Raw genomic sequence first — 16,990 nt, forward strand, 5'->3', positions numbered from 1 at the left:
TAATGAACAACAAGACGTAGACTACGACGATATATTTAGTCCAGTTGCATCGCAGACCGCAATAAAAACATTGTTCGCTATTGCCGCAGCTAAAAACTACAATATTATGACGTTTGATGTAAAAACAGCCTTTCTCAATGGTAAGTTGCGTGATGATGAACAGGTATATATGAAAATTCCTAAGGGAGTTCACTGCGATTCTAAAAATAAAGTATGTAAATTAGTGAGGTCGTTATACGGACTTAGACAATCTCCAAAAAGGTGGAATGAAAAATTCAACGAAAAAATAAAAGAATTGGGATTTAGTCAAGTAAGAAACGAACCTTGTATTTATAAAAATCAAGAAATGTCAGTTCTTTTAGCTATATATGTTGACGATGGACTAATCATTGGTAAAGCAGAAGACTTAACACAGTTGTTGTTTAGACTAAATGAGAAATTCGAGATTACATCGTGTTCTGAACCTAAGTGGTATTCGGGTATGGAATTAAAAGCAGATAATGTAGGATGGCATCTAACACAAACTGAATACACCAAATCACTTTTAAAGAAGTTTAATATGGATAAGTGCAAACATGCCCAGACACCCGCAGGAGAGGGAGAAGTAGAGTGTGACAAAGAGGAAAAGTTGATATACCCTTATAGAGAAGCTGTAGGCAGTCTCCTATATTTGTCAACAAGAACTAGACCGGATATAGCGTTTGCTGTCAATAAAGCTAGTAGAAATATGGAGAATCCTCAGAAAAGGGACATAGTAGCAGTTAAAAGAATCTTTAGATACCTTTCCGGTACCATAGAGGATGGTTTGTGTTACAGGTTCGATTCCAATCTTAAGTTAACATCATTTTGTGACTCTGACTATGCGGGTGACTTAGAAACTCGGAAAAGTACTACAGGATATGTTATTAATCTTGGTGATGGACCAATTGCCTGGTGCTCAAGAAGGCAACCTATAGTAGCATTATCTTCTACAGAAGCGGAGTTCATTGCGGCAGCAGAGTGCTGCAAACATACTATGTATATCAAGACGCTTTTAGGCGAACTAAACGCTAAACCAGAAGACGTGTTATTTAAAATAGATAACCAAAGTGCTATTGCTTTGATTAAGACGGGCGTATTTAATAAACGGTCTAAGCACATAGATGTTCGTTACCACTATATCCATGAATTGTATATAAATAATGAATTTAGCATTGATTATTGTCCAACAGAACTGCAAATAGCAGATATATTTACAAAAGCCTTAAATAAAATAAAGTTTGATAAACATAAATTCTCTCTGTTAAGGCGAAGTACTTGTTAAGTTAGTTTCGTATATTATTAATTTTATCATGTACTGTAGTTATAGAAATAATTCTCACGCGTGTGAAAATTAGAAGAGAGTGTAAAAAAGAAGAAATTAATTTGTTTTTTGTTTTTTAAAAGGATGTCACAAAAGCTGTCTAAATATAATAGTTGTTCTGTAAAGACGTAAAATTCTTTTATTCCAATTTTCCTCGTAAAACCCTTCAGATACTAGTACAGTAGATAATATTAAATATCTAAATAAATAATCCTTAATTGCCAGATTATGGTTAAACACTTTCGAAAAGGTAAAAAAAAGTGTAGGTACTTTCAAATTCTTCACTAGGAATGACTACGATTCTTTCCATTAAGAATAGCATACAATGGTATACATATGGCTGCCAACAAAACTAATCTATAAAACGGCTTAACCGATTTGAATGAGGTTTTCATTGACTATTATTTATTACATACTAGAAGAAAGTTAAACTGTTCTAAAATATTCGAAGTTAAAATAGTACTTTAGTAAAAATAGCATAAATTTGTGGCTGACCAATTTGTTCTGTGATTATAATAAATATGTCGTTATTTATCGCATATTAAATGGCAAATACAACAAATTTTCTGGTTCTGTTTATCCTGTAAAGGAAAAGCAAAGGGCTCTGTGTCCATACAGTCATGTCTGATGTTTCAAATACGGCAGTTGATTTATGTTTGACAACTGTGGAATGTCAACTCAACGACAAATGTCATTGTGAGAATTCAGAGTAATTCAAACACAGATGTCAGATATTTATTGCGCATCTGAGTGAATAGAAAATTAAGAATCAGAAATCATTGTATTTCTTCGAAAAACTGTAAGTACGTGTATAAAATTATTTTTTGTCTATTACGTGTCCTAGTAACAAATACATTTAGATTGTTATTATGCTTTTCATAATCATATTAATAAGGATCTAATAAATAAACCCATAATAACTAGTGGCTCACCCCTATCTCATCCGGATCCTCATAAATTTGTGAATTTTATGTATATTAACGTAATATATAGGATATTTTATTCTGAAGTGATGTACTTAACAGACATAGAAAGAATTTATGAAATTAGTGTTCGGTTTTAGTTTAATATCCTCGTTACAAAATCTCTGTAAACAATGTCACTATAATATTAGTACAGATTAAATAATATTTGTTATTGTGAATTATATTTTAATTTTACTTGCCAGGTAGCTTATTGTGTCAACATAGATTACTTACTAGGATATTATATTCAACATATGAGACAATAAAATATTATAGTACATTTACAGACTAGAAATGTTAGGTTAGTCAGTTATATGGTTACAATAGCTATTTACATTTAGCTTACTTATTTACCTTATAAATACTGTCTACTTAATTTTGTACTGTAATGTTTCTGATAAAACACTTCTGTTATTTATCTATGTTATCTAAAATTCTTATCAATTATTTATCATTAAGTTTAATCATGAAAAGACAGAATTATTTTGCTGTGACATAAAAGTATATTGGTTTCAAATATTTATTAATAATATTCGATAAAAATTCACACAGTGCAGAAACTTTTTTTGTAAATACATTTCAAAACACCCAGACTGATACAAACAATTATACACATTTGTATTCAAAGCCTCAACTATCACAAGTAAAGTTATGTGCTAAAACACTAGACTGTGGAGGCTGTTAAAGTAAAATAATAATAGCCTTCAGTCAGACAGTACAACTTTTTTTATTATTAACTAATTCTACTAATTTTATTGACATCCAATTTATATGCCACTGTGTCCCATCTGTGTCCAGTATTCTCTAATACAATCACAGTATTACCATTTATTATTGTTACCATTTGTATTTGTAGTGTTGTGTTCTATTCAGACTGAAGATGACGCTGAGTCAGTAGTCTGTGTCTGCAATAACCTGTGTTAAATAAAACTCTTATTCTGTACTTTTTGTATATATTTGTTTTTAAAAGAATTCTACTTATTGAAAAAATTTAAAAAATTATCTTTATTGTACCTTTCACAAAAAAAAAAACTTAAACTCATATGTATGCAAATATTAATAAGATACAGAGGTAACACTGGGAGGTCTTATTGCTAAATAGTGATTTCTTCCAGGCAACCTTAGGATGGAGAGGAGTGATTAGTCCTTGGAATCTGCATGAGACAACAATAATTACTCTTAAAAGTATTATTAAATACATATTAATTATTATTATATGCATATATAAACCTATGTATAAATAAATAAAAATTATTACGACTTGTTGGGATTAGAGAGTGATACAACATCAAGTGTTTTCAGATAATAGACAATACAAACAATTTTAAATATTTTCACATAACACATTAAATATTCATTCATGTAATCTGAATTTGTTTTTGCATGGTACTGCTACACAATGTATAAATAAATAAGTATAATATTTTAAGAATATTGCACTTAAATGTTTATACTGTAAGTGTGATTGTCTGAAAATAATCTTTCTCTTGAAATACTGTAGATGATGTATATCATGCGGTGGAATAGATCTTCACTTTGTATGATATTAATAATATGATACCAAAGTAGATTTAAAGAAATAACTAAATGTTTAAGTAAGTTTAAAACCAACTAATTGTAAATTAGTTTTGTACTTTACAGTTTTTCATACTGGTGATTTAAAAAATATATATTACTAATATTATAAATGTAGCAGTAATGCAGCGTTAGCGAATGGTCAGGGAATTGTGGAGAAAGATGATTAGTCTAGATTAAGTCTGGGCAGTTAGCCCATCATGACATATTTACCAGAAATTAGCCTCAATGCTTTCCAGAGGGACCTGTGTAGTGGTGGAATGGACTGTGTAAATTGGAATTGTAAAGTACTTCTACTTTATATAGCAGTGAATATTCCCTGTTTAGGGGCAAGGGAATTATTAGTAATGTCGTGTAATGATTAGCTAGAAATGAATCATGTTAGGTTGACCTACACTTACCTGCTGTTCCCTCTGGAAGCTGTAGTGATAAATTCCCGCTGAATTTACCACGATGAGGTAAATGATCTGACTGACATGTTCATGGGGGGAGCACAATTCCATTGTATTCCAATTAAAAAAAAATTGTAAAATGTACATTATTATTAATTTTGTTATATTTTTATTAATCAACTTCATAAAATTTTTACTTATATTTATAATTAATATATTATTTTAGCAATTCTATACTTAATTACTTCTATTTTTATAGATGTCATTAAATGAAAAATTATTGTCCTTACAAAATCTAGCTTTTTTAATTGTATTTCTCAATCAGTAAGTTACAAGAATACAATGGAATGACCTTGATATGTTCAAGTATCGTCATTGAACGGGACTACATCGGCGTTGGCCCAAGTCACGAGATTACACGACCTACAATGTTAGTTAGTGCAAAATATAATAGTACACAGATTTTAGTCTTCAACTGATACTATCAAATTCATTATAATTAATAAATAAAAAAAATACTCTATATAATAACCTATTCTTAAAATTTATATGGGCTGTATTTTATATTTTATTTTATTTCACAATTAAATACTATATATACGACGCCAGGACAATAATTATATATTTTTTTTTGTAGTAGTTAATTAATTATCATTAATTTATTAGAATGTTATACGTGAAATCACACCGTCTTAATCCGCAGAGTTAAAAAATTATATCATTACAAAGTTATGTTATCGACTATATTCAATATCACGATAATACGTGATAGTAAACTATGTACTAATAGTGGTAAGAATTTCATTACATAAATGTAATGTTGGCAATATAAATAATTTCTTTCTGTAATTTTTAACCCTTTTTTGACAATCGCTTTTAACTTGGGCGTAGGATAATTATTCACCACTTTAAAGACATTCTATAAAGACATGGTTTGTGTAGTTTTCCTTTTTGTATGCACTTGTTTGCAAGTTAATTCGCTGACTGAAGACCGGAGATGACGGACGATAACCTGTGAGTTCTCACTACCTTTACTAGTTTTGCGTTGTTTCATCTTTGTGCGACTATAATGAGTTTAATTGATCTAAGTATATGTATTTTTTTAGGCTTGAATATAAAAATAAAAATTAAGTTGTCCCAAATTATATTATAGTTATTAAAATTAAAACATTATACAAGAATTTATAGATTTTTTAAGATGTTGCTAATTATAAAACACTAGACAATAGTTTATAACGGTTTTACTAGGTATATATGTTTAAATAAGTTAGAATATCTTCATTACTGAATGGAATTGTATTATTGGAACTTAATGGGCTGCCAGAAAATAACACCTAATTCGATGAGCAATAAAATAAAATATCTTCAGCTCGATAATTTAGATATTCTGTATGCACCTTTCATTTACTTATTAAAAAATATATAACGAAACTTCTTGTGAGATGGACAGGTTTGGCTTTGCGCAGGCAAATATGTTTTTGATAGAACATAGAACAGTACAGTATTTTTAAAGTACCTATTATAGTGGGATGCTTCCACGGAAGAGTTTTAGTGTAGTAATTGTAATAACATTTATTATAGACATAATAGTTACCAATCATATACATAAAGATAAAAAATGGGGACGTAGACCGTAAGAGAAAAAATAAAAAACAATATATTCTGGACATGTACAAACTATTATTAAACTGTCCTCCCAAAGTGCCAATTATTCCTCTTATGGATGATAAAGGAATGGTGCACCCGCCTGCGCTAAAGGTTTAAGCTGGTGAGGCACCAGTGAATGACGATAAGATGAGCATGAGGTCAGTTAGCCCATCGTGGTAACTTCACCATAAATTTATCACAATGATTTCCAGGGAATAATGTGGACGTGAACCTAATTTGGTACATTGCTAGCAATACGATTATTATAAACTTCCCCCCGAGTGCAAATTATTAAAATACCATTCTGATCACCTGGATGAATGGCAATTCTCCCCGTTTTTCTACATTTTTTTGGCATTCTGTGCCACATTGTTGGATCAAGTCCAAACAGTATTTACCACCAACCAACGATCAATATGATGCTGAAACTTTCAAGAAGACAGCATCTTTCTGATGTATACGTGATGCATATATTGTTTTTATTCAATAGTAATAATCTATTGGAGAATAGTTTCGAGTAGCCCGTTATTAGGGCTTTTGAACGTACTAATCCTAGCATATTCTGCCAGTGATGAAAGTGCTTCTCGTTTGGTTATTATTTTGAGATGTCCCAGTTTTAGGAAACGAGGCACAGAAAGGTTCAAGGCCCTGTTTCAGCAGTTTTTGTCCCTAAACTTTGCCAGTTGGTCAGCATTTTCGTTGCCATCAATATTTAAATGTCCCGGAACCCAGCTCAATATTATTTCTGCTTCCTACTTCATTTAGTAGCGAGGAACAATCTATCTGTTGCGTGTAGTGAGTAATTACCACGGCTCATGGGTGCATGGAGGGTGGTTATTACTCACCATCAGGTGTGGCGCGAACACCGTTTGCCCTACAAACAAAAACATGTCAGCCTGCATATTATATGCTTGTGTTGCTGCTTCTGTTGTACAAATTATTTGATTATTTCAGACCCCGTTCTGGTGCTGTAGAAGATATGAGTATGGGTATTAATTTGCCATACGTGACGTCATTCTGCTGTTGTCTGGACCTTGGGGTTGGCGCCAAGGTCATAGGATATCTACATCTGGTAATTACATTTCAATAACTATAATTCGACTACGGTAGATATTTTTACATAATCATACATGGGAATTTCAGCATCTTGAAGATTCGCATGTATGATTCGATTCGGTTCGCATTTTACGCTGTTTTCTGGTTTATAGCGTGAGATGAGACAGAAATTACTGGATACAGAGGTAACGTTTTAGTCACGAATGGCAGCATTTAAGAGTGAATCATGAGGATACGATTACTGTGGTGTTGCTCATGTTTTATGATTATGGCCGCCGCCTTATTAATGATGGTCGCCGGTTCGATTTCTAGGTACAAACATTTGTGCATGATTGTTTATATCTATCTTGGTCTTCTCTATGTAAATCATGTATGTATTAAAATAAAATGTATCTCTGTATTTATATCTGTTGTCTAGAACCCATAACACAAGCTCTACTTTGCTTGGGAACAGATGACCCTAAGTAAATTGTCCTGATATATTATTATTACAATTACTTGGTCTTATATTTCAGATTGTTTCTCTATCGCTGACAGCTTTGAGCGCGCTGATTACCTCTGAAATCCACGATAAAGTCGACACCGTCGAAGACGCAGAAGACCATGTATACACTGCTGCGTACCCCAGCGCCTTGGCGGCCACTATTTCCTCCGTCGTTCATGTATTGCTCGCTTTATTTCTACTCCTGTCTACTTATAAGGTAAATTTACATTTACTAAGTAAATCTATCTAATGATAATGTTTTTATAGAAAAACTTTAGTTTGTTTGTCAGGCGGAATTAATAATACAATTGCTTGAAAATATGCCGTGCTTAAAAAAACATGGTATTGTAGATTTATACAAAAATAGTCTGTTCTAGTAACTGACACAAGCTTAATGGATATATACTTAGAGGGTAATGCAATATACCTACCTATTATGATTTGTAAAAACTTAAATTTCATAGTGCTCACAATATTAACAAAGAATGAGTGCATAGCGGTTTGTATGTTCATTATCACATGCCTCCTACTTATTACTATGTATTTATTTAAAATAACGGTTATTGAAAAGAGCAACATGCAAGTTTCTTGCTTGTTCTTGTCTGCTTGATGAATCTGCGTTCCGAATGAGTGGTAGAATAAAATAAAATACTATTCAAAAGTACTTATATTGAGTTAATTTAAATAAAGATTATTTATATTTCTATTTAACTTGTATTAGAATTTGTACAAAGTCGTTTGTTGGTGTACTTTTGTCTCATCTATTTTTGCAGATATGCTTCCTTTGTATCAAGTACATTCTCGACTGATATCCAGTTTGGATAGTCAGAGGTATTGTCAACTGCTTGTATTGAGCATTGAGCATGTTATGAGTATAGATATTTTTTTAAAATAAATACATAATATATATATTTAGAAAACAGCTAGATTAACTACTCTATGTGATCTACTCATAAATGCACATGTTTGCATCGATAATGGAATCAAACCTGCGCCCATAAAGGAGCGAAGCGATGTCCTAAAACTACCTATATTCTGACTTTGACATTTTCTTGCAGCGGTGGTGTACCGGTCTTCGTACGTGGGTGTGGATAATGTTGGTGCTATGGATGGGAGGTTTGCTGTTTATTGTCGTCTCCACCGCAATCTCAGGCTTCTCCGACTCCGGCTCGCATGTGTTCATCTCTTTCACGTTGAGTGCTATGTTTCTCAGTAAGTTACATTTTTTATTTCTTTATGAACAAATTATTACCTGACGAAAAGTGGTAACTGCCTATAGACATGAACTAGAGCAAAGTTGGATCACATGTCCATCCATCCATCCATTTCAACGGGGATTCAATAGTCGTATACGAGGGCCTGTGCCGATGTTCGAAATCCTAATGGTGACCGCAGAATTATGTGGTGACATATGTATATTCATTACCAAAAAGACAGGAGAAGTGACGCGCAACAACTAGTTCTTGATAAGTGATCATAATGGGGACGGTCTGCTAGTACCCCTGAATTTACTTACACTGTTATATAATGACTTTTAAAATCTTTATATGATAGCGCAAGATGTCAAGCGCGCGATATAGTTTTTAAAATTCCTAAAATTATTAATTCTTCTGGGCAATTATCTTAATTTTTCATTCTATATCTACTTTCCGTACCTTCTGTAACGTATTGTTATAGATATACGATAAAAAAGATGAATGAATTCAATTCTGTTCTTTGCAATTGATTGTGTGACCAAGAGAAATAGGAATTCCATTTTATCCCGACGGTCTCGGTGGTCTTGCGGTTTAAGACACTGCCTTACTTCTAACAGTGGGGATCAATGGCATAGTAGCCATTTTTAGTTCGAAAAACGGATTTAGATGGCGTCATTGGTATCGAATGGAATTCAACATTGTTTTGTAATCGTTTAAAACCCAAAACTATGTTTTTAAAAATGTTTAATCTATTTTTAAAAAGTCATATATAGATGTTAAAATGAAATAATGCGTTTCGAAAAGTAATTTTCATATATTTACTCATTTTGTTGTTGCCCTGTATTTGTTTACAATTTAATCATTGCTAATTGGGGCTTATTGTTTCCAAAATACTTTCATAGATGGCGCTGTTTTCATTTGTTTCACCGTATTTTAAATGTTTATTTTATATTTTCAAATAATAAGTACTTACTATATTATTATGATAAATTAAACATAAAAAAAGTTTAAGTAAATATAAAACAGCTAAACAAGAAAACCATATTATTCCAGTAATACTTATTTAGAAAGTGTTGCCATATTAAAAATAAATGCATAGATTTATCGATTTTTTCGAATAATCGATAACAGGATATTACAACGCATTATTCGATGGTGCTTTTAATTAGTCTTTGCAAACAGTAAAATTTCATCATTTTGTATTATACTCTTATTTGGAACGAATTGCAATGCATAATTTTTACTCGACGACGGTAAAATAGAGAGATTTTGACAGGTATGCAAGTACTATATATTTATCTGTTCGCTCATAACTTCGAAACTTGAAGAGGGAAATATTAATTAGATTGATCTGATATAAGTGTACTCTATTATATCAACCTCCACGCGGTCACCCTGGTAATTATAGCAATTAATGACATTAGTGACATAGTTCTTCTATTAAAAAAAAAAATACCTACTTATTGTAATTTAATGAATGAGAATTGAATGTGGTATAGAGTATATAAGGTCAGCTATACCTTTATGAAACCTCAATAAACAAGTGTTATATGGTATCTAAATTACTGACATTGATAGCTAAATATGAGGATCCTCGAATTTTTTAAAATACTCATAAGAAACTTTACAAATACTCGAATTTTGCTTTTGTAGAAGGATATTTTCAACCTTACTAAATTGTACAAGGTTTTGAAACGATAATCATTCATAATACTATGATATATTACTGATCTTAGTACCTACTATTCATGATAATTAGTTTTTTAATATCTCCATTCGAGGGTAGGTTATTCATAATTTATATTATTAGATTTCATCACAAATAAAAATATCGATTTTAAATCGTAGGTTGGTCCATATTTTTTTATTATATCGAAATGACAACGAGTACTGGCAACATACATGAAATATTAAAAATATAAAATATAGGAATAAAAGAATAGGATAAACGACTTTAAGTCAAATGCTTAAAACATATTTTCACTAGCATTGGATTTTTTCTCTTTTTTCATCATTTAAGTTAAGTAGGTACTTCAACTTTTGAATTGTTCCTGTTCAGAGTTCATTGAACTTCTTAATTTTTTGTTAAACTCAATAATTTAAATGTGTCTAAGGACTACTACAAATATTTAGTAAACTATCGTGTCTTTGAGGATTATCTCATACCAGGTATAACTATAAGTTGTTAAAAACTTGCATATGTATGCGTGTGTATCTTTCATATTAAAATATAATAAACATAGGTACTTGGTGACCGCTTTAATGTGGTATTATTATGTTTTTATTATTGTTATGAATGTAACTTCAAAAAACTAACACTGATTTTATAATTTTTGATTGATTGAGAAAATACTGAAAATTATTAATCAAAATAAAGTACTAAACAGTAGTATTATTTTTATATTTTATTAGAACTGAATGAATATGATGTATGAATAATATGTTTATTGTGCTAATAAGGTTAGTTTAGTTACTTTCATGTAAGTTCATGAAAATGTAACATGGTATATGATATTGTTTTCAGATTTTCCTGACATCAACAACTTAATACTGAACAAAGTTTAAACAAATAAGAGATGATATTCTAAATCTCCTAGTCATTCAGATGAAGATAAATAACATTTTTACTGTGAAGAACAGGAGTTATAGAAATATAGATATATAGAAATATATATATATATATATATGAACATTTTACTGTATAAAATAATAATGCAAGTAAAAATAAGAGAAAAAAGCAGAAGAAAAATCTGTAAATTATTAATCACAATGCAATTAATAATATAATTAAATAAGTAAGAAAGCAACGGACTAGTGATGAGAAGAAATTCCAAGTAATTGTATTATGTGTAACCGACTGCAAATAAGTTTATGATTTAAGCTCATGATTATTATTATATTGCTTCATCAACAAATCCAGGAATATTATGTGTACCAGGAATTAATTATGAAATGATTTTGATGAAATATTATGTCTTGATATTGATTTATTTGGAATATAATATAAAAATAACAGAAGTGTTTGAAGTTTTAGTGGTATAACAGACAAGCAGTGAAAGAAATATTATTGTAAATTATTAACAATTGTTTATTCTGTGATTAATAAATTATTAAAAAGTGTTTTATTACCTGAAATAAAAATGTTATGATCTTCAAGTGTTGTGTTCATGCAATGTTAGTTTCACCTCATTCGATTTAAAATGTCAGGAATTATTTACTACATAATGATTTTGTATTAGATGGTAATCATATATATTTTTTAATGCAATGTGTATAATAATTCCCATTTACATCAAAAAACTTTGTGTAAATCTATATTTCTCTGTCTATAGACTTTGGTCGTGGAATACTAATAAGAAACAAAATCTAGAGACTGTAGTATATCAGAGTATCCCAGAACCTTGTATTTAAGTCATATAAGGACTTAGTACCTACCTAATACTTGCTACTTTTTTAATCAATTAATTAATTTGATCTCAATCATCATGATGAACAATGATGATAATGTTGAGAATACTGCCAATAATGAATTTTATGGTGGTCATAAATAAATACCACCGTCACTATAGTCAACAGTCATTATTGATCTCATCATCATCACCGTTACCCTCCTTCATCCATATTGTCAAAAGTTACTACCTACTATTATTAACTGAAATGGTAAATAAGCTGACGATCCATCCAACCACGACGCTATCCGACGTACATACATACACATATATTATTAAACAGCATTACGTCATCATGTCGTGCCCGCTATATCCCGCATACGTTATCATTCCGGAGAACATAGATGTTATGTCCAAATATCCTGTAATTTCGCAGCTTAATTTCAACTGAATAACAACTTACATGAATACCAAAAAACTAGCAGTAAAGGCGTAGTTTGTAGATATCGAAGGTTCTACAAATAGGTATAACATCAAAATAACCTACATGTCATTAGCACCGATGTAGTATCCCTGAAAGAACCTACATATAACAGATTGATGGTTTGCAGATATTATTTTCAGTTTTACAAATTGCCAGTTTACCATAATTAACTACATATTGAGAAATAATTATACACTGAAAATTATATGAGGTACCCATATGCACATCAATTGATTATAGCTAAAATCTATCACTATCACATAACAATTTAAATTATTAAAATCGGGCTATTCGTTAAGGAGCTATTGCTCCTTAACCGATAGCCCGATTTTAGTGCAGACGCGTTACGACATATCTTCGTCGGGAGAAAAAAAGCCACACATGCCTAATGTAAAAAAGTAACTGTAACATAGTACATAGATACATAGGTACATTAGCCGTGTCTGTAGACTGTCAGCGAACAATATTATACCTACATTGAATTTTCGATTGTACCCAATCAGGAGTTCGATACAGTTATATATCTATTATGTACGTATCTTTGCAAAACAGATGTCATGTAGACCGAATTCTCTGCCATCTATTTTCATGCTTTATTACTAATCACCCACTAGTAATCCGATATAGCGACATCTAGCGCCTACGGTGGCGAAATAAAATAGCCCGAAGAATAGCCCGAGTTAGGAAGGAACCATTTTCTTGTATGGGATGGGGTATCTGTATGTAATATTATATTATCTGTGCTTCTAATGATCGTAGGTTCGATTCCTCGTACGAATCAAACATTTGTATTCATAAGTATAATTATTTGTATTGGTCTGGGTGTTTCGTATGTATATTATATATATATTTATTTTTAAAATATAATTTTATTTAAGTATATTATTTTTCTAATACCTATAACACAAGCGTCTTAACTTAAGACTATATGGCGCTGTGTGGATTGTCCAGTGTTATTATTATTGTAAAGATAGTATTCTTATGAATTCCTAAAAGAATCAGAAACATTTTAATTCAAAACTACCATTCGAGTTTTGAAAAAGAAAATGAGATTTCAAAATATTATTTTAATATTTACAGTGGCCGACGCTTACTTCATTATAACTGTAAACAGTTACTACTTGAAGCTGAAGAGCTCCGAAGACATGGAGGGCCCTGCGAAGGCTGACTGTTGAATTTAGTTGTTGGTAATTGTTATTTATTGTTTTCTATTCTGTTATTGTTTCGTAATAATTATGTTCCATTATTATTTATGATGGTATTGGAAAGGAATGTGGAATAGTAGTTAAACTACGAATTTATGATGTAAGGAAAAGAACTAAGGACATGTGATCTCAGCTGTAAGAGCGCAATTTTATATTTTGTATGAAGTATATGGAGCATTTATGACTACAAAAAAATATATATTTATTGTAGTCATTATAAATATTATATTATATATATTTATATATGAATATTTTTTATTTTTATATAGATATAAATGATTATTGTCGTAACAAAGAGCAATGGCCAATTCTCATACATTAAATTAATTATAAACAAATTGTTCTTAAATTGAAATTAGTAACATTGGGGAGTACGTTACAGAACTGTTATTTACAGAAACTTTGTTTCTTAAAAGTGTAGTTTGAGTATTGAATATTACACTTTTTGTATATGGTGTGTTAGATCTCATAAATGTGATTAATTTTGGTGTAATTTTCATTGAATTGTACATTTTAGGAAAAGAACGAAATCAACTATTTATTTATGCAAAAACGAATGTCATTGTCATTTCATGATAAGAATATAAAACATGAAATCAATATGCAGAATATAATCCGCACACAAAAATGCTGTTTTCTTAATATGAACTAGGATATAAAGTTATCCCATTTTTAAATATTGTATTGTCGTTTTTATTAGACATCATGTAGAGATATTTTTTAACGTTATATTGGAGTTTTATTAAAATAAGGGTTATATAAAGTATAACCTTATTTTGATAAAACCCTGTTTTCCGTATTCACTTGTGTCGGTCACTTCTATATGAATACCATTTAATAAATATTTTTGTCTATTGATGTGTACACGCTTCGCTATTTTACAAATATGTGGATTATATTTTAGTGTCATGTAATATATCGCCAGAAACTACGTTTTTCAAAAAATTTTAGTTGTAGGCAATTATGCTCAAATTTAGCAGCTAGCTGCTGAATGAAATCTTGCTTTAAATTAGAATTTTATGGAGAAATGTCTAGTCAAAATTCAATTTTAGTTTTTTTTTTAGAACGAGTTGTTTCTGTACAAGCTACGGTTTTATATACGATTGTGGTGACCGTATACGGAGATGAAAGTCACAGATAGTATTAATAAAAATTATTTCAAATACAGTACAATCCGGATATAAAGACCCTCAAGGGACCAGCGATATTATGTCATACTAACCGGACGGACAAAACAGGATTCTTTCTGAAGTACATATTATTATAATAGTGAAAGTATCACTTTCCTATTTGATTAATAAAACAGTTCATACTTTACTATAATAATCAAATGCAAACCTCGTAAAGACGAGGTTTGCATTTGATTCACCGACTTCTAAGCGGTGTAACATTGGACTTTTGCTTCAATTGTTAAATACTTTTGTTTCATAGAACTTGTCATAACAGGTGACAAACATTAACTGATATTTACGCGCGCGTCAATAAGGCAGGAAGAAGCGCGCGAGGCCAATAAACGGTATTGGTGCGTAGATTATGTAACCAAAACATCGCGCGTTGTTTTACCTGTACGTATTATCATAAATAATGGTATTAGCAGTTAGTCGCTTAAACCGGGGTCGCACTAAACGGTATAACCGTTTATTTAGTTCCTAACAATGAAATCTAACTAGACAAAACATTATCGTCACTAATATAGGTTAGTGGTTATAAGCGAAGTCGTTATATATGAATTCTACTGTATTTGAAATTCTTGATGTAATACAGTATTGTACTAGGTGAGCGATATATTCTAACGGAATATAAAATATGCTTTAAAAGTCATTATAAGATTGTATTGAGTATTACAACTAAATGTTTTAAATTCAGCACAACTTTAGACCAATCGGTCTTGTGATTATAGCTTATTGTCAATGGGATGTTGTAATTGCCTTGCGAAACTAAAATGTATTTATATAGTGTTTGTAATTTTCTAACTACTTATATATAATATATAGTACTTCCACTCAAATAATGTCCTAAGTAAAAGAAACTATTAATAGTAGTTATACCCATATTTATTGTTTTACGAGTTAATACCGCGACTTCGTTCTATAATATTTTTGTTTTCAAACTGATTGGAATAAAATATTGAATTTAAAATAAAGCTTACCACAATTAATTAGTGAAAACTGCAACCAAATCGGTCATGTTTTTCCTGAGATTAGCGCTTATAAATGCGTATAATGATTTTGCACTAATTTTGTTCCAAAAACCAAAAAGAGACAAATAACTGTAGGATACTTTTGAAATTTACTTTTTTACACGCTAGTTTCGCTTTTACTTGTGAAACTATTAGAGTGGAGGTGTGGAGGTGTTTAAAAAAGACAATTTTATACTAATATGCATTATTCTAATTCTTATTAGAATTTTATGGAAAAAGTCTGCAGAGCGTTTTAATAATATTATTATTAATTAGGCAATATTCTTAGGTGTAATACGATATTTATTAAGATATATTCCTTGAACTAGGTGCACAGTCAATGTATTGTTTTTTGACTCACTTTGACTGTATAAGCTTCAGTAGTAGGTGTTTTTTGATCTCACGAACGAAGACAATCTTCAAATATGGTAGACACAATTTTTAACATTAGGAAATATATTTTAAATATTATATGTATATATATATATATATCTTTTATATTGTATAATAATTTGTTCTGACTGATTCACAAACGCACGGATTAAACCACAGAGGTTACAAACTTGAATCCGACTGAAGTTAAGCTTTTATGATATTTATGTTGAACTATTGACTCGAATATAACTGATTTATTTGCATCTCAATATTTTCTTATACATTATTATTAAACATTATAAATGTAGTTAAACGGGTCTTAAAAAGAATGATTGTATGGTGAATAAACTTATTTATTCTCCTTACTTGATGTTTCGATTAGGTTGAAAGCAAGATTTATATTAATAATGTATATTAAACACGAAATAATAAAAAATAACTATGTATTACAACTTCTAAATGAAGTAAGGATATTATATGTATAATAATAATTAAACATAATTTACCGTAGAAGTTTTTAGAATGATTTACACTGTATTAAATTTTTTTGTAGATTCAATAAATAAAGACTATTATTTAAGACTTTCGACTGTATTAATAAGATTAATATAAGTCACGTGCTACCTACAATTTTTATATTATAATATGGAAAAAAGTTATTTGAAAATTAATTCTCAAATAATTGAAATGTAATTATCTAT

At 30.2% G+C, this 16,990-nt stretch overlaps 1 protein-coding gene across 3 annotated transcripts; it reads left to right on the top strand.

Moving 5' to 3' along the window:
• Positions 1-1,941: 1,941 nt before the first annotated feature.
• Positions 1,942-15,460, top strand: LOC131840888 (uncharacterized). 3 transcript variants are annotated; one of them, XM_059189083.1, is made up of 5 exons: positions 1,942-2,145; positions 6,876-6,993; positions 7,493-7,678; positions 8,520-8,673; positions 13,611-15,460. In XM_059189083.1, exons 2-5 carry the CDS (start codon positions 6,901-6,903, stop codon positions 13,703-13,705), a joined length of 528 nt encoding a protein of 175 aa, XP_059045066.1. In that variant the 5' UTR covers positions 1,942-2,145; positions 6,876-6,900; the 3' UTR covers positions 13,706-15,460. The 3 variants fall into 3 exon arrangements, with proteins under 3 accessions (XP_059045066.1, XP_059045065.1, XP_059045064.1); XM_059189082.1 differs by having other exon boundaries at positions 1,942-2,141; XM_059189081.1 differs by lacking the exon at positions 1,942-2,145 and adding an exon at positions 5,266-5,288.
• The last annotated feature ends 1,530 nt before the right edge of the window (positions 15,461-16,990 follow it).

Source organism: Achroia grisella, unplaced genomic scaffold (genome assembly GCF_030625045.1).
Source record: "Achroia grisella isolate CSIRO2021 unplaced genomic scaffold, CSIRO_AGI_Agris_v1 utg152, whole genome shotgun sequence".
NCBI lineage: Eukaryota > Metazoa > Arthropoda > Insecta > Lepidoptera > Pyralidae > Achroia > Achroia grisella.

Coding starts and splice junctions, on each gene's coding strand:
- LOC131840888 (XM_059189081.1), top strand. Junction 7,679..8,519: donor TACTCCTGTCTACTTATAAG/GTAAATTTACAT, acceptor ATTTTCTTGCAG/CGGTGGTGTACCGGTCTTCG. Junction 8,674..13,610: donor GTTGAGTGCTATGTTTCTCA/GTAAGTTACATT, acceptor TAATATTTACAG/TGGCCGACGCTTACTTCATT.